Genomic DNA, 19,272 nt, shown 5'->3' with positions numbered 1-19,272 from the left:
TTAATTTCGTGTTTTGGTCGTAGTGTTTGTTTGTATTGTGGGAAATACTCATTATTCATATTCCGGTTTCGTAAACTATATAACTATTGTCAGGCAGATGTTTTAGAGCATGATTGCTTCACGCATTTAAAACAGATACTAAAATTATTCAGCGTTTTCAGTCCCATGCTGGTGGGCAGTTTCACTTCTTTATATTGATATAACACTATATCTGTTTCACACATAAACAATTTGCCATTTGTGCCACAATTTTACTGTACTATCTCATTTTGAAAAACAAGTTTTAAATTCACATAAATATGTTGTATTAGTGTAAGAATTAAAACAATGCTCACTTGGACATAATACTCCACTCATTAAAGTTAGCATTTTCTATCAAAATGTTTTAAAACTATTATGGTGCAAGTGTTATTAACATTTGAATGGTATTTGAACATGCAGTGACGGTTTTTAAAATACAGTTAAGCAAAACATAATAATTCTTAATTTTAAAGCAGATTTTTTAAAAATCCTATTGTTTGAAAATAGTTTTGCAAAATTGTATCATGGATTTGCCTTTAATCATATACGAAACTATATTTTGCGTTGTTACAGCTTTCCTGCCTTTGATAGTGGGAACAACGGTCACGGCTGGCTTGGTAGTCGGTGGATTACTTTATTATTTACTGTGCAGGAAAGCGTCTTTATTGCGAGGATGTTGTGTGCCGTCTAAAACTCAACAAATATCAAATATAACAAAGATCTGAAGAAGCAAAACAATGTATAATTTTGTTTAGACATGTATATTTGACTAAAGTTATCAGGTTGCTGGTGGTTAGGGGCTGTGTTTACAATTAATCCAGTCTTGTGACATTTACTTTGTTAAATCCGATGGATTTCTTATTCTTGCAGATGTAATTTAGATTTTATTAATTGCCAGTGAATAGTTACAAAAATACTTTCAATAGGGTATGTAAGTCTCGTCATGTGACCACCGATATTTCACGAGATCTCCAACTTCCGGGTACATACAAAAAATCAGAATGGCTATATCAATAATGTACTGGTCTAACTACGTTGAATCGCACGTTAAATTAAGTCGAAAGAGTGAAGCATCGGTTGAAAGCGACAGGGTATTGAAATTCTTTATGGACGAACTGCGTGTAATCCGTGCCAGCGTCCAGGCTTCGATGAAAAATACATCATACAATGTTACGGTTAGTTATTAGTCCAAATAATTAGACGTAAGCTACCCCGCTTATGTAAATCGACCTCATATTTATAGGAGTAGGTTAGTTATATACATCCGAATTACTATGGCAAAGTAAAATGCTAATCGTACTCGTAATGGTTTTAACACTTTTTATTTTCTCATTCTGATTTTGTTCTATATTTTTCATTAGATTCACCTTGAACCAGAGGACAATGGCGTGATACAATCATCGACGTGTCAGTGTCCAATGAGGGAATTCAAATGTCATCATGTGGCTGCTGCTTTACTGTTTGGGTAATGCATAAAATTACATATATTTGTATTGTTTATGTTTTAAACATGCTGTAAATATACTCAGAGAAAATAATTATCTGTTTACTATTCATGATACTTTTTTCAGCTAACAATTACATTTGTAAGTTTTTCATAATAAACACAAATATCCTCACAGGGAATGTAGAGGCAAATGCTTATGTGTTACTATAAGTATTAATTATGTCTTGTATGTATTAAAGCTTTTAAAAGTTGTTATTAAATTAATTCATGATACAGATACAAGAGAGCGAGCAAAACTGACATTAAGTGTTCCTGGATCAAGCGTCCGAAATCCGCACCACCCAAGAAAACTGTGACGATGGCTGAAATGTATCCACCAAATCAGCCTGGATACAGGTAAAGAGCAAAAGAATTTTAAAATGATTAAAAAATGTCATCTCAAAGCTATTATTTTGAAATAATAAAATTGTGTACTGTATATAATTCTTTTTCGAACCATCCTAGATCTATTCATTAACTCATGAGAATAATTGTTTTCATAATTATTTTTTAATGCAATGTACCTTTTTTTACTCGTTACTCAGGGCTCTAAACAGATCTGTCTCAGATGATGACAGAACTTTTATTTATAAACAACTTGGACAGTTGGGTCGCTTTACAGGTTCGCATAAGTGGTCCCTGTTAGAATGTTTTGTTCCTGTTATCATGATTTTTTCCTGTTAGCATTTTTGGTTACTGTTGAGCGGTTCCAGTTAGTATGAGTATTTCAGGTATGTGCTTTAAAGCGTTTGAATATATATGTATATGTTAAGCAATAATTTTCACGTAAAAAAATTATGCTGTACAAATAGTGAGATATTACTTATTAAGCTATCTCATTGGCAATTATGTAGTTGTGATAGTATGACTTATAAATAATAATTCCAAAAAATCCTTGGTATGTCAAAAATTATCAATACTACATGGTCTTGTTTATTTAAAAAAAAACATGAGCATTATTTTAATGGTCTTTTGCTAATATTTGACCTGTTCTTTTTTATGTTTAAAGCTCTGCATTGGATTATGGCAGAGGAGCCACAGACACCGGATGTACCAGTGCCTCTCCTGGATGACTTGATGATCCATCCTGAATATCTGGGAGCTGAGGACCCCCGCACATGGCTGAGACGACAGTTGCTGGTGTCGCACGAAAAGGTCAACCAAACAGCTGCAGTAACTATTGGACAGAGGGAAAATGCCTTATGGGCAGCTGTTCGCAAGTTGAGATTTACCGCCTCTAACTTTGGACATATCTTGTCAGCGTTTGACAAAAAAAAGTAAGTGCTAGTACATATTGCTATAATTTTAATATATATGACGCACATGTCTTCATTTTAGGTGAGTTAATATAAATTTAAACTAAGTGGTCAATATGAACTTCTGATATATGTTTCTCGACATTAAAAAATAGACTTGCTTTACTTTTTCTGCCATGTTTTTAATGCATTGCAGTTACTTATGCTCGATTGGTCATTGTCGGCTCGGATACTACTTACATGTACCCCGGGTACTCTTAAGTATACTTGCATGTACCCCGGGTACAGTAAATATACTTAAACATACCCGGGAATTTGAACGCTAAATCGGTCGTTGTTGACTATTTTTGTTAAATTAATTATGTTAACATAAGTGCCTATTTTCTGTTAAATGGCCTATATATCATCGAAACTCATACTCAAAAAGCATGGTGATGTAGTGTTTTTCTAAACCCATTTATTCCTAGTGGACTCTCCCATCCTTCTAAGTTGGATCAATTTATTTCCAAAATTAGGGATGTTAAGTATATTTATTTCTATATATTAAGCAAACAGCGTAGGCCCAGATGAGACGCCGCATCATGCGGCGTCTCATCTGGGTTTACGCTGTTTGCAATGTCCTGTTTTCAGGACGCTAGACATGAATGGGTTAATTGAAGAGAAGTTTGTTTAAGATAAACAATATCGTTTAACGGTATCAGTAGCATTTATGACGACATCAGATTTTGGGCAGGAAAACAACTCGGGTACAGTCTAAAATAGCCTGGGTATTTTTAAGTATATTTACATATATGTATACTTAAGAGTACCCAGGGTACATGTAAGTAGTACCCGAGCCGACAATGACCAATCGAGCGTTACTTATACTGTTGTTTAATGTAAATAAACATACAAGATAAATAAGTGTTTGTATATGTTTTTCAAGACTGACAGTGTCCTTGAAAAAAAGACTTCTGAGCGCGTATAACCTGGAAAAAAGGGCACCTGTGCAGTGGGGGGTAACACATGAGCAGGTGTGCATAGCTGAATACTGTAAGGTTGGAGGAGTCGCTGTACGCCCGACAGGCAAGTGAAAAATGTGTTTTTTATAAGTTTGAATTGATCTTTAGTTGTAATAGAATTTCATAATGTGCTTATTCTGCTGTTAATGCAGTTATGCTTTGTAATAAAAGTAATTTTTAAGGTCATATCTTATGTTCTATCATTTTATTACAGGAATTTGGCTGCATGAGTCTGGTGTCTTGGGTGCATCACCAGATGGTTTTGTCGAAGGCGTGTTTAGGGGTTTAGTTCATCAACAACATGGACAAGCAACATGTAGTGCAGACATCATAGAAGTAAAGTGCCCCTACACTGCCAGAGACATGACTATCCAGGAGGCGTGTTCATCTATCAAGGATTTCTACCTAGGTAAAACTATTATTTCTACATTTTCAATGTTGTAATGCATTTATAGTATAAACAATTAAAAAATATGCATCAATTACCCATTTTGCATACAGCGTGCAATTACATCCATTCCTATAATTAAAATCAGTGTGATGTAAAAGATGGTCTTGCTTTTACAATCTCTTTATGTATATAACACTACTACAGGGATTTCAATAGATTTGTGTAAACCAGGAGTCAAATTACCCCATGCTTGACTTTTTCGGGGGTCAAATAAAATAATCAGGGGTCAAAAAATGAAGTTATCTGTTCCTGAATAATTTTTATATAGTCTGTAAATGTTGTTTTGCATATACTAAAATGAAATACTATGCAAACAATAATTGTATGATAAGAAATATATTTTGAAGTTAGTTTCTTTGTTACATTTGTGTCAAAATGATGCTATGTAGATTATTTGCAGGAGTCAAAAGACCATCAATTTTAAAATCAAAAGCATAAAAATGCATGATTGTGCTTCAATTGAAATTCCTGCTACTAGGTGACAATTGCCTTCTTACACATGGATGCATACTCATTTCAGATCAATCTTCTGATGGACGGCTTTCCCTCAAGCAAGCCCACAACTACTGGCATCAGATTCAAGGACAGCTACACATAACGGGAACTAATACATGCGATCTTGTTGTGTGGACAAATAAAGACTTGCAAGTGATCAGAATAGCAAAGGATCATTTGTGGTCGGTCAATCTGTCAAAAATGATTGATTTTTATTTTTCGAGCTTTTTACCATCACTATACGAATAAAGGTTACATTAAATCTGAGATGTTATTACTCCAGGACTCCAGGGGTCAGTGGTTCGACCCCAGTTGAGGACTACACCTTTTGTTTTTATTCATCTTTTTGTAACTGGAGCTTTTTAGATCCAAAGTTTACATTTATCAATGTTAAAGCATTGAATGGCAAACTTCAACACGTGCCAAAATCTGTGAAAAGGCCCCTTTGAAGAAATATGTTAATACATGTACTACCAATTAGTTGGTTATTTATATATTGTTTATATAAAGATAACTGAACCATTTTGTGACAGTACAGATATTCTTTAATTCTACATTTTCAGCAGAATGTTGTTTTTATGTCCCCCAACAGACGTAATTTCATAAGGGTGATTAATAGTTGATCCTCTAGGCTGAAGCAGGTAACAGTCCAGCCAGCATAGTAGTTGAAAGGAGCTAACCTCTTCAGAACACCCACCAGGACTTGGAAGACATCGACAGGAAAAGATGTGTATAGCAGCATCTGAAATAAAACAGTGTGACATGAACATATTGAGTTGTGAGTGAGCAATGTTTTAACTGTGGTAGGAAATAAAAAGGATTAGATATGATATACAAATAAAGCTTTTTAATACAATAAACATTACATTTGTACTCCACTGACTTTATTCCATATTTTGTGTAACAAAAAATCATTCGGATTCAGTGATATAATTATTCTATATGTTCCAACTTAAAAAGAAAAGCAATTAGCTTATATGTATACACTTATAAGTATACAAGAGATGTGTTCATCAGAAACACAATGACCCCTACTGTGCCGCTTTGAAATATTTTATTTATTTTTTACCTTTGACCATGAAGGATGACCTTGACCTTGAACTTCCACCACTCAAAATGTGCAGCTTCATAAGATACACATGCATGCCAAATATCAAGTTGCTATCTTCAATATTGCAAAAGTTATGGGCAACGTTTAAGTTTTTTTTCTTCGGAAGGTCGGACAGACTGACATACTGACTGACGGACAGTTCAACTGCTATATGCCACCCTACTGGGGGCATAATAAGTCATTCATATACTTGTGCACAGTATCGAAATGATGGATTGTACCGAATTGCAAATGGAACAACAATTACAAAAAAAGAAACTTGTATTATATCCAGAATGAATGATATATTTTGTTATGTATTTTTTCATTGAGTACATTTTACAAGTATACAAACAAATACCTTATCATTGTCACCAATAATGTCCTGAACCGACATTTTGGATGGGCGCAATTTCATGCGGCCAAGTTCACCCTCTAGACGGGCTATCTCCCTTTCTAACTCTTGAACTGCAAATAAAAAATTTATGAAAACTTTTATTATTAAAATGTTGCTGTATATTGAATGTAAATCAGTGATTTTTACACCCAAGTCCTGCATCCTGTAATCACAAAAACCTCTAGAGATGCAAATTTTCGAATTATGTGAGTCCAAAAAATGCATTGAAATTTCTGAAAAAATAATATCGTTTAATCATTGGACTCATTCTTTCATTTCTGGGGCTCATAGATTTGCCAGTTATTGAGTCCCAGGACTCAGATTAGAAAATTTGTAAAAAAAAAACCACTTGTAGTAACATCTACTGGTATGCTTTCTTTCACATCTTCCCTTTCCTTCAACTTCGGCCTTTTGCATCTGTTGTAAGAAAATAATTAATATAGCAAAAACTGAAACTGAAGAAACCTTATCAGAAGAGAAATTATTGTTATTATCCACTTCTTTTATAACAGAAATTGAGAATACCAACTATAAACATAAAATAAGGACATCTGGGATCAGCACCATTGAATGGTCAATGTGAACCATGATTTAATACTGTTTTTTATGAACATATACTTAGTACATTCTACTACAAATTCTTTACTCAAATTTAAACTGTTAAATAAAAAATTAATTGCTTATGTTAAAAAACAACAACAAAGTATAACATGTTATCATAAATATTCTACACTTTTTACTATGATATTTAAAACAAGATATGTGTTTGTCGGAAACACTATGTCCCCTTTTGCGCCGCTTTAAAGCTATATCTTTGACCTTGAAGGATGACCTTGACCTTTCACCATTCAAAATGTGCAACTCCATGAGATACACATGCATGCCAAATATCAAGTTGCTATCTTCAATATAGCAAAAGTTATTGCAAAATGATAAAGTTGGCGCAAACCAACCAACAGACCAACCAACCAACCAACAGACAGGGCAAAAACAATATGTCCCCAACTATAGTGGTGGGGGACATAATAAAAACAGAAAGTTAACTTGAACAATATTTTGTTCCGTATATAATTTTAGTACTTTAACAATATTTTGTTCCGTATATAATTTTAGTAATTTACCTTTTAGGTGTGTTCATTTCTGGGAAATGTAGATCTTTCTTCTGGTAATCAAAAATGGTTGGGCCATTTTCTTTCTTGCCATCTACAAAATGACAACTGCATATCCGGTCATTCCCGTTGACAGCTCTGTCCGCTCGTCTGGAAATAATTAATTTCGTTTTCATTACGTATGATATTGGTGTAAATAATATCTGCAACATTCCATTTGATATAATCTTTAAACAAATTATAATGTCATAAAATGTGTTTTCTTGTTAATGGATACATGTTATACCAATCAATTCACTAAATAAACTTAGCCGTCTATGATTCAAAACATATGCTTTAAACTTGATACTTACCGGTACTCTACAAATATAAATGTTTAATGAATGTAAACAAAAAAGTTGGCGTAAACAATCCGAAACGTATCATATCCGAAAGCGTTCACACTCGTCAAGGGTAAACAAACTGGTTTGTGATTGTGCAAACAAAATCACTATACCTGCATCTATCAACCCATTTCTTCTTCTCCTTTGGGTTTATGGGGAACCTGAACAGACTACATGTTCCATTGCCCCCAGTCCTGTGCACACAATGAATGGCAAAGCAATACACCATTTCAATGCTATAGTTGATGTACCCGGAAGTTCAAAAGCGAAATTGAAAGTAAACGAGACTTACATACCCTATATGAAACTATTTAACGTTTGCACTCCACTAAGTTTTGACCGTTCTTAAGTGAATGCGCGTTTGATTCAAACGAAGATTTATTTTGCACTAGATCTTTTTCTAGTATTTATAAAATCTCCGCCCATTGTTCCATAATTCACATCATGTGACGTTAAAGGGCTCGTTATAAACATAATTATTAATTGTTTTCCTAAAATAAAATTTAATCTTAAACGACGAACACCATGCTGTTTTCGTGATTCATTGTCTAACACTAGATGTTCGAACATAATGGCCTTTTTGCAAAGTTCCTTCTTATACTGCTACTCTTCATATACAAAACTGCCGGTACACTTCAAATGCACTTTTTGATACAGGTCAGCCGCTGGCCGGTGAACGGGTTTCAGATTAGAACATTTAGAAGCTGCCGAAAGATACGACCAGGTACTTATCGACAGTTCATTTCATATTTCATAGTTCATATTGAATTGTACTTAATTATGTTTATTATAGACTTTTTAGATAAACAAGTATTATGACGGTCGAGCCTGGGGTCTCTAGGGTCTGGTCGGTGATGCAAAAAGCTCGCTTAAGGCATAACTTATTCCACTTATTATGGTCACCATATATGGGTATTGAATCTCAAGGTACGCATTATAAGGGCCTTCATCCTCGCATTTCTGATCTAGCACAGATGAATGTTCATATGGCGTATGTAAAAACAACACAAAAGCAACGTCACTAGAATCAAAAATTATTTTGATTATCACATACCTTACGAACTGATGCATACTAATACGTCGTAACATATCATCGTCAAAGGTAAGTTACTGCAAGTATGTTATTATCTGACTTAGAATATTGTATTGTTTTTCATCTCCAGCGGTTTTCCGGGAAAGATTTTAGACATAGAAGCTGACCTCCTGTGTAATTCAATCAATCAAAGCAAATGTAACAGAAGCAACACCACAAAAATCGCATGTAACATAATAGCATCGCCGGTTTTCCCAGGAAAGGTTAACAGATTGAACGACGTTTCGGCCTTTGAAATGGAAATATCAAAATATTAACAGTGACAAAACCAACAATGAAACATCCGCTTCAGCATCGTTCGATGACCTTTTCTCATGTTCCGCGTGTTGAACTTAGTTCATTATCATGACAACAAAACTCCGAAATTGGTTCATGCCGAGCAGGTTTTTTAAAACTTTATTTAACCATTTTCAATGCATGTTTTATGTTTTCAGTCCTCATGACATACTTTAAAGCTTGGTGATCATCAGACGATCGGTGATGATGAAAATGATGGAATCAGTGTCAATTGAAAATTTGAAATTCATTTTGATAGCTGCTGTGGTAATCACGTTTGTTTTCAACAATAACTCCACCTCCTGCTTAATAAACATTAATGTTTTTCCCACGGTAGCTTACACTGAATATTCTATTATCGTCACATATGCAAAAACCGTATACATGTATAAGATATTATTCTGTATTTTCAATGTAAGCTAATAATGTTATTATGCTTAGTGATCGGTGATGAACCTTTGTTTAACACTGTATGCAAAAGACTGGGTTGGGTAACGCGTAGCAATTCTACCAACTGACCAACCATCTAAAAAGTGTGATCCGAAAACAACGGTCACTTGTGGACAACGGCCACTTTGGTCATTTCCCATGACTGAACGCTGTTATCAGGTTTGACTGTATGACCATCATAACGGGAATCCGCAATTTTTGCATACACATGTTCATGTGTACTCATTAGAATGAATGACTTAAGCATTTAACAAAACGTAAACACGTTATTTTATGATCGATATAATTTTCTGAAATGGATACAAAATATAATGAACACTTAATACTGTTTTAAACGTTCTGTTTCGTTTATTTATCAAGTATTAAGTTCATTACGCCTGTTTTTAGTCTTTGGTTACACACAGTATGAAATCAATGCGGAGAATTAATAAATGTTCAACTCTGTGCAATATTATGTTATATTCGCGTACTGCGTAACATACAATTAATACGTGTTATTAATCAAATGCTTCACATTGTTTGAGAAACTGTACAACGAAAATATCCAACTTTTGTTCCATTGCGTTTGTTTTTGTGTGTGCTACATCTTCAGAAAGCACTGTAAATGTTTGCTTAAAAAAATTTAGTTGCATGTAAGTCTCGAAAATATGTTTAAGACTGGTAACTTATCTATAATTAAGTTTATGTCACATTTCGTACGTTGATTCGAGATACGTACATGAGATGTTTCCATATCTGGAGCAATTTTCCCATACAATGTATTACATTTAACTTTTCATAAACCGTTCCAAACAGCTTAGATATGTTTTATTTTTAGTATTTTGTATTGTATTGTGTTGTATCGATAAATGTTCACATGCCTTCAAATGAAATAAAAGACAAGCTGATGGTTACACGAACTTTCATCTTTTTTGTCGTTTTATTATTCCGCGTACTAACCCCAGTCCGTGTAAATAGTCAATGAAGCAAATCCATTGGCATGTTAGTCGTTTATTTATCACGGGTACATGCCCATTACGAGGCCGATATAATTTATTGACATTCGGATTTAACTTAAATACGTGTACAATCGAATCAGCACATTAATGACTGGCCTAATTATTGTGGAATATACAGCATGGGAATTCCGGACCACTCCACTACTGTAATATATTAAAAGCATATTGTTTTATTGTAAACCATAGACGTGTTCGATATCAGTGTACCGGTTACATACGTTGGCAATATGAACCTATTAATTGGATATGTGCCGCTCCTTTTTTGTTACGTTAGTTTTATATTTTGGAAACTGTTTATTTTTTTATATGTTTAAATATTGAATTATGAGAAAGTTTAATTTGTATTTTTATGTTAAATAAATGTATCTCATCTGTTATTTAACTAAATTAAAATCATCGAAAATTTACGAATTTACCTTCTTTAAACGTATGTGGTGGTTTATAGCAGTTACATGCAATAATGTTTTTAGTGAAAAAAACATCATATTTTGCAATTATGATTAAAGTGGGTGAGCAGTTTATGCAATAATTGTCTTAGTGGTTATACAATTATGATCGATTATATGTTATACACTATATTTAATTTTCTGGAAGCTTTTTTTTCGTTTGTGATCATAATCGAAAACTTAAAGAGTGAGAAACAATATATGTATATTGTCGCGAAAAAACGTGCCATTATGATTGATGTGGGAAAACCCGCAAATGAAGACGGGTCGTGGTTTTGTAAGGACACATTTAAATTAACCTTGTACAAAAATAAGATTTTGGATGTAAACACATGTGTGTTTAATTTATGAATGTAATAAAATATGATCCATTCGAGTGTGAGTACGTGGACTAAATCTTTGTTATACGAATTAAACATGAAACTTTGAAAACGAAAGTACAGTGAATCCGAAAGTAGAATGAAACCTAAAGTAGGGTGAAGCCGAAAGTAAAATTAAACCGAAAGTAGAGTAAATTTTAAAGTTTATGGATAACTGTCTATATAGAAATGTTTTATTGAAAATATGCATATACCATGTGGTGATAATTAATTAGTTTGCTTTTTTTTATATTAATGCATACTAATCAAAGATTCTATATATGTCATTTCTGAATTTGATTAATAAATGTCATATCCGATTTCACCGATATTTGCTTAACTTCAACAATGTATACAGACGAACGAATAAGAACCGCATTGACCAATATTACGTATTGCGCAAAGCTTGTTGGGTTGATCGGTCTGGATTCCGATCGCTTACTGTTATTTTCTATTTCATCAGCGCAAAAAGACGTTTCCCAAACTAAGGTAACTTTTTTTTGCGTAATCACGAGTGATGTCCCCTGTTAATTTGATGATACTTATTCATCAGTTGGGGATGGTGAGGGTTAAGATTACCAAATCTGTCAGTTTTGTTACTATTTGTAGATTGTTTTTATTTCTGATCGACAAATAAATTCATGTCTTTAAGGATCGCTAAAAGGGTTTTATGTGAACTGAACGTATACCGTTTAGAATGTGAACAAAGTGTGTCATGCGTACGTTAATTGTTTGAATATTGTTGTTTACACCAATAATTTAACAAGCCTTAGAAACAACGGATATTTAAACATGGCAGGGAGAGATATTTTAATTATTTGAGATTTTCAGCTTCATTCACTTGCCACTGCTTTGCCATAAATTAAATGAGTTGTTTTACAGTCTTATTTGAAACAACATCATAAGCTTGTAAAGAAAATGTATACATATTTATGATTTCAAAGTGGGAGGCCATTTGCAACCAACAACTATATTCCCTAAACGTTATCTTCATAATACAAAAGTTAAACGTGACTATATAACAGCTTGGCTGTACTTTATTTTCGTCATCTATCAAGCAGTTAAAGAAACCCAAATGACAGTAGTGGTTCACATGACGCATATCCGTCCGTAGTTCAAAGGTCACGAGCGTTAAACTTTAATTTCATTAAATACTAACAAACGCAACACAACCATAAATGAATATGCTCTGTGTCTGTGTTCAATCACGTACCATGGCCTATCTGTAGGTGACACGTCTTGTTTGATTGGTTCTAATCAATAAAATATGTACTTTAACAAATCTCATGTTTCTTATTGACATTAAAGCCATGCGAAAACATGTACAATTTGAACTGTGCATAAACTTGTCCCTTTCAATGCATACAATATAATTATAAATATTTCTAATTTAAGAGGAAATCACGTAGAACTTGATCGATACAACATGCTTAGTAATTTTTTTTCTTGTTAAAAGCAATATTGTAAAGCATAATCGATGAAAAGATTATTTATGGCTTGTAATGCAATAGCATGCAATCATTTCCCGCACCACTGGTGCAATAAAGTTATTAATTGTGACACCGACAATGAGGTAATTTTACCCTTGAAGACAATATAAAGGAAAATCAACTTGGCAACAAACCAAAGAAAAATTATAATAACCTAACACTTTTACTTAAACTAGAATTAAATGATGAAATTACAATCATTCAATGCTATTTTCCACTCATGAACCGAGTAGCTTTCTCTAAGTACCATTTTGTTTCGATTTGTATCAGCACGGATTCTAGATTACACGGATAAGAAACGGGACCGTTACGCCAAATATCTTGTTGTGTCTAAGTCACGTAACCGTGTCGTAACTATAGATCTTTTATCGAAGCGCCGAGGTTATAAATTTGATGTACCCACTCACGTATTTTGTTAAATTATAGTTTCATTTCTAGGCCGATTTTGACAAATTATATATCATTAGAAAGCTTACGTAACGTTGTTTTCAGATACATCAATATATATTAAGTTTTTCTTCTGATTTCGGCAGCCCGGCGAGTTATAACTTTAACTTTTGCAAATAACATACCGTTTTGGAGTTTTAGAATTTAGATTTACGGTTGACATGTTCGTACTTTATACCGATTTGTAGCGTTTATATTTGGAGTTCAGTTTTAAAAATAACATCTTGCTTAGGAGAATAGAATTCTGTATACGATAGAAAAAAAAATTGTTTAAAAACGAAAGTAATTAAGGAATGAAGGCGGGAAAATGTAGCGCGCGTTCCTAACGCACTGAACTGATGCTACGGTCTTAGCGATTATGCTTTTGTTTAGATACCGGCCATTGAATTTCCTTTGCCATGATTATTATATTTTTTATGAAATATATTGAAATATTTTGTTCTAGAGACATATCCATAAAGCTAAGTATTAATGAAGCTTAATAAATTTACGATTTCAGCTCTTGATTATAACACAGAAAGGGTGTTAATTTTATGATGAAACAGCGTATACAAATGTATAGCGGACCCTCTTGATATTTTTCGGTTTTGCATACTTCAAATATAATGGGTGTCAAAACATTCATCGTTTGTTGTTTATTATCAAAAAGGTAATTATGTAAAATTATATGAAAGGTTATTAACCATAAATTATCAATTAATTAAAATTATTTAAAGATTCTTGAAAATCACGGTCAACTGTCTATGCATGTATATTGAAATATCTTTATAAGTTAACAGAGTTATAAATATATAGAATTCTAAATTAAAACTCTGTATTATTTGTATTTTTCGGAAAGATTATTTAACCCCGTTGTGGTCAAATGAGAATGCTGTTTTTAATTATGTTGTTCCGTACACTACCATACAATCTTTATAGGACTACGAAATGACGGAGTTTTTTTACCGGTACCCGCTAAATACGTTATATGTTAAGTATTAGATTTTTTAAATGTTTAAAATGTACATGTATAGGTATTAAGCACTTATAATTATTGTGATTTAGCTGGCTGACATCTATACAGTATTTAGTTTATGGCAATCTGTATGGGCAGATGACTATAAATGTTTTCAATACGCTACATATCTTATAAACGCAAAATTGAGTATTTGGCGTTACATTACTCCAAGAAATGGCCACTAATACCACGAGAAGACATGGAGGTATCATAAAAAGTGTAATCTGACCAGACATTGCCACCTGTGGTTGGGGACCAATATACAAGTATAGGTCCCTGCTGTGGCGTATGACACCATAGTGTTATTTAGTATTGGTCGGCACAGTATCTGATCATAACGAGATAATTGGTTTGTGCTGAACACAGGGGCAATAAAACCACAGATCTATCAATAAACAAGATTATTGAACAGAATATTTTATTTTAGCTTAAGCATACAGCTCATCGCCATAAACATACATATGCAATAACAGCATGCGTGACAATTATATACAAAACATACATCCTTTTGAGGAAAGATCAATTTAAAAAGTAATGACATACAACATGTTTTAGTGAGAATGTCACATGGATGGGGTTAATACAAAGTGATCATGTAATGTTAACACGAAATTTAATAATTGTTACAAATATAACATTATTCTAAGCTTAATGTCTTTGTGGAAGATATATCATTTATACTACACATATAGCACATCTTCTCGTAACTTAAAGCATTTTAAACAAAAAATGGCAAGTTTTCTTAACACTATTTTGTTTGAACAATTAAGTAGTTCGATAAACTTGAACATACTAGGTCGTGATCTGTAATACTTTGGAATTAATGTATTCCTAATATCGGCATAATAAGGACATTTAATAACAAAGTGATATTCATCCTCGATATCATTGAGGTTGCATAAAACACATTTGCGTTGATCTCTGACAATGTTCTGGTGTCTACCCGTTTCAATTAATAATTTGTGAGACGACAAACGTAATTTAGCAATAATATTCCTATGTTTTTTTATTTTCAACAATATCAAGATACGCAGATCTTTCGAATATTGGTTTCAATTCTTTATATAAAATCATTGAACTAGATGATGTGACACTTGTATTCCAGTTAGTGATATACTGGTCTCGTAATCTGGTTTTAAGTAGCGGTATTAATTGATTAGAGTTCATTATTGAGATATCTTTTTTTGAACACCGCGATAAAAATGCTCAAACCATGGACTCTAGATTACACGGATAAGAAACATGGCAACATTCTCAGAATCATCACTGCTATATGTGTAATCACCTAACAATTCGTCTAAAAATAATTTATATATTTGAGTTGAAGACGATGTACTGTTGTTTAAGTCTGAATAAACTATCTGTCTGCCTGTCTAAATCCAAGCCGTCATCGTCCCGGTGAAAAAAAATCTGATTTTCAATAGTTGGACATGATGCCCTGATGTCAAAATACGAAATGACCCGCGTAATACGGACCGTGATTTTCAAGAATCTTTAATAACATTTCAAATAATTATACATAATTACCTTGTTGATAATAAACAGTAAACGATGCATGTTTTTGACACCCATTTTATTTCAAGTATGCATGCAAAGCCGAATAATATCGAGAGGGTCCGCTATATACGCTGTTTCATCATAAATTTTACACCCTTTTTGTGTTATAAACAAGAGCTGAAATCGTTAATTTATTAAGATTCATTTATAATAAGCTTTATTGATATGTTTCGTGAACAAAATACTACAATATATTCCATAAAAAATATAATAAGATGGCAAAAGAAATTCAATGGCCGCTTTCTAAACAAAAGCATAATCGCCAAGACCGTAGCATCAGTTCAGTGCGTTAGGAACGCGCGCTACATTTTCCCGCCTTCATTCCTTAATTACTTTCGTTTTTAAACAATTTTTTTTTCTATCGTATACAGAATTTTATTCTCCTAAGCAAGATGTAATTTATAAAACTGAACTCCAAATATAAACGCTACAAATTGGTATTAAGTACGAACATGTCAACCGTAAATCTAGATTCTAAAACTCCAAAACGGTATGATATTTGCAAAAGTTAAAGTTATAACTCGCCGGACTGTCGAAATCAGAAGAAAAAGTTAATATATATTGATATATCTGTTTACTACGTAACGTAAGCTTTCTAATGATATATAATTTGTCAAAATCGGCCGAGAAATGAAACTATAATTTAACAAAATACGTGAGTGGGTACATCAAAATGTATAACCTCGGCGCTTCGCTGTACGCTAATCGTAAAAGATCGATAGCCACAACACGTTAAAACGCGCGGTGGTAAAACATAAAATGTGTATTTCTTGTGTTTAACTCGCTATAAATCCATTTATAACAACGGGAATATACTAAAAGTTATATTTTTTTGAAAGAGGAATTAATAAGCAACAAGATAACGTATAAATAAAATCGGATGAATAGTTTTTGCATAAGATTGAATTTACTACAGTAAGGGTCAAATACTCGATTCATCTCCTGTCAATATACACTCCGTGGTATCAGTAAAAACAATATCAGACAGAACACATTTGAATATCGAGGCCAGAAAAACAGTTCGTTGTCACGTAATTGGACTTGTAAGCAATACGTATTAAACAGTGGCATTGCAAACCCAATCAAGCAGTCATTATACAAATCACACATTTACAGGCAGTACACACCGTTACTACGCAATTTCTTATCTTGTCCTGTTTCTATATACCATTGAAGTAATTAACATTAAAGTTATAATTATAATGTTGATGTTACTACAGTTTGCTGATAAGAAATGTTCGGTTTTTATCGGCAAACTAGTAACTTATTCTTTTAAGGAAGGGATCTACTACCCTGAATGAAAAGTTATGAAACCCATTACAAAAATCGAAAGGTAGAAATAAACATACATGTTTTTGTTGCACACAGGCATGCGGTTTTATTAAATATATTATTGCGGTCTTTCGAACTAACGAATTTAAGCAGCCCAATCGACAAATAATTTAATTACACGATTGTGATTCAAATTGCTAAAATTATTAACCAATTTGACACTTCCGCGGAATCCCCAATGTTAATCGTTCGCTCCAATGGTAAATTACCCAGGCGTCTTATCCTAACCTAACTAGTTAGGCAGTACAAGTTACAGTGTTATATTCATTTGATCACATAATGATTCACGATTCTAAATTGTGATTTTTTTTCCAAAAAGTCTCTCTGAGGAATGTATTAAACAAACAATGAACTTGTGTTTCTTTGTTTTACAGAAACAGTACCAGGCTCTCAAAAATGCCATACAGCCAACCAGACTTTCGTCAACTGAACAAGTGGCTGTTGTCCTGTCGACAACAGCACTTATGAACAATGTTGTCACGTGCAAGGTTCAAAGGAATGTAATACAGGCATCCTAACCTTTATAAACTGTGCACATGGTTGTTGCCCAATAGATAACAGTATATGTGAACAATGTTGCAAGGATCAAGCCGATCAGGACGCAACCCAAGGTATCAATTTAATGTCAGCTTTTATCTACAATTCATGCATATCTAACCAACATTATTGGCCGAAGCGTTGAACGGTTCCCTTCAAACTTGCAAGTGCAACACGATCCTAAACGATAGAGAAGTTCGAATCCCGACAGTAGGAGCTTTTTTTAAATCTCCCCCAAAGACACCAAGTACTGGTTCACGTCCCTGGAAACGGACTCGAGATGGTTTCCAACAGGTCTTAGGCTTTCGATGCAATTGAGCGAAAATATAAAGGTTTGAACAGAATAAATAAATATGAAAGACCAAGAATGTTTGTGACGAATAAGACGAAAACGTTATGTATTTTGTGGCGTTCGTTTCGATGTTATCGTATACATTGTAATGCCTTATGTCGTTGCAAGAATAATTATAATTATTATTAAAATGTTCGAGTTTTCAAACCCATTCGAACCCATTCCCTATAACGTAAATAAAGATTTTGCTTTATAATCGTCGTCATCAAATTGTTTCAAACTACATCGTCTATTTATTCCATGCAGAACCCATGTATCTAAATCTAAAACAAAAATTATTCAAAACCACAAAGACTACTGCTTAATTATTTGGCAGGAAACGTCATCAAGTATGCTACTGTGAACGGTGCAAAACATATTAAATTTAAAAAATACCCATCCTTGTGGTTATCGGTTTATTGCGTTCCCAATTTGAACTCTGCTCAAATAAAATGACTTTGGTCAAATGGTCATAATTTTTCCCCGGATTACCCCGCATTATGGGCTCAAATGTAATACTTATACTTCTGACATTTTAAGCATCGCTAACTCTGATTTATCAAATGCTAAATAATATGTATTATATCAAATTGCCTAAATGACCGCTATTTAGCGCACTTGAATATTTGTGTTATTGGTTGGTCATTATAATAAATTGTCAGCATTTTAATAAACAAACAATATAAGCATTGATGCAAAGCATCAAAGGGCGTCGGGAATTTCAGTGTAAAAGGCACTCAATGAAGTTACATGGAACGATTTTTTTCTACTGTAAATATTAATATATTGGCCGACTATTTTAAACAAAATAGAAAAAGATACTGATTATCTATGATTGTGTGTTATAACCCCAAATAACCATTATCTATGATGTTGTGTTATAACCCCCAAATAACCATTATCTATGATTTTGTGTTGTAACCCACAAATATTTCATAGTTCATTTTATTTACATTGGTTTCCTTTTTTTTACTGGCATCCGTGTGCAGTTTTCATTAATGGAACAGAACTGTATTGGCTTTAAAAAATCTGCTTCATCTTGTAAGCGTAATTTCATATTTTTTTCAACTTCAAGGGGAGATGATTCTGAACTTATTCTTACGTTGCTCAATTACGATAGGGGTTGAGTACTCATTGATATGAGAACACTGTAAAAGTTTTAATGTGTTTACGACCCCCCCCCCCATCCTCTCACACATATATTTCATGGGCATAATAAAAACAAAAAATGGTTACAATAAAACAGCATATTTATTTAAAAATGTCTACA

General features: G+C 33.2%; 2 protein-coding genes across 2 annotated transcripts; one reads left to right on the top strand and one right to left on the bottom strand.

The window, feature by feature from the left end:
• Positions 1 to 944: 944 nt before the first annotated feature.
• On the top strand, positions 945 to 5,295 carry LOC127832045 (uncharacterized). Its single transcript, XM_052357190.1, has 8 exons — positions 945 to 1,196; positions 1,383 to 1,486; positions 1,745 to 1,864; positions 2,053 to 2,129; positions 2,517 to 2,784; positions 3,689 to 3,828; positions 3,979 to 4,173; positions 4,736 to 5,295. Exons 1-8 carry the CDS (start codon positions 1,023 to 1,025, stop codon positions 4,957 to 4,959), a joined length of 1,302 nt encoding a protein of 433 aa, XP_052213150.1. The 5' UTR covers positions 945 to 1,022; the 3' UTR covers positions 4,960 to 5,295.
• A 1,035-nt stretch (positions 5,296 to 6,330) lies between these two features.
• Positions 6,331 to 7,933, bottom strand: LOC127831223 (52 kDa repressor of the inhibitor of the protein kinase-like). Its single transcript, XM_052356209.1, has 4 exons — positions 7,803 to 7,933; positions 7,319 to 7,456; positions 6,563 to 6,614; positions 6,331 to 6,360 (listed from the first exon to the last, which is right to left on the bottom strand). Exons 1-4 carry the CDS (start codon positions 7,916 to 7,918, stop codon positions 6,331 to 6,333), a joined length of 336 nt encoding a protein of 111 aa, XP_052212169.1. The 5' UTR covers positions 7,919 to 7,933.
• Positions 7,934 to 19,272: the final 11,339 nt, after the last annotated feature.

The sequence above is a fragment of the Dreissena polymorpha genome, chromosome 5, assembly GCF_020536995.1.
Source record: "Dreissena polymorpha isolate Duluth1 chromosome 5, UMN_Dpol_1.0, whole genome shotgun sequence".
NCBI lineage: Eukaryota > Metazoa > Mollusca > Bivalvia > Myida > Dreissenidae > Dreissena > Dreissena polymorpha.
Note: the sequence above shows the minus strand (reverse complement) of the source record. Positions and strands in the feature narration are given on the sequence as shown.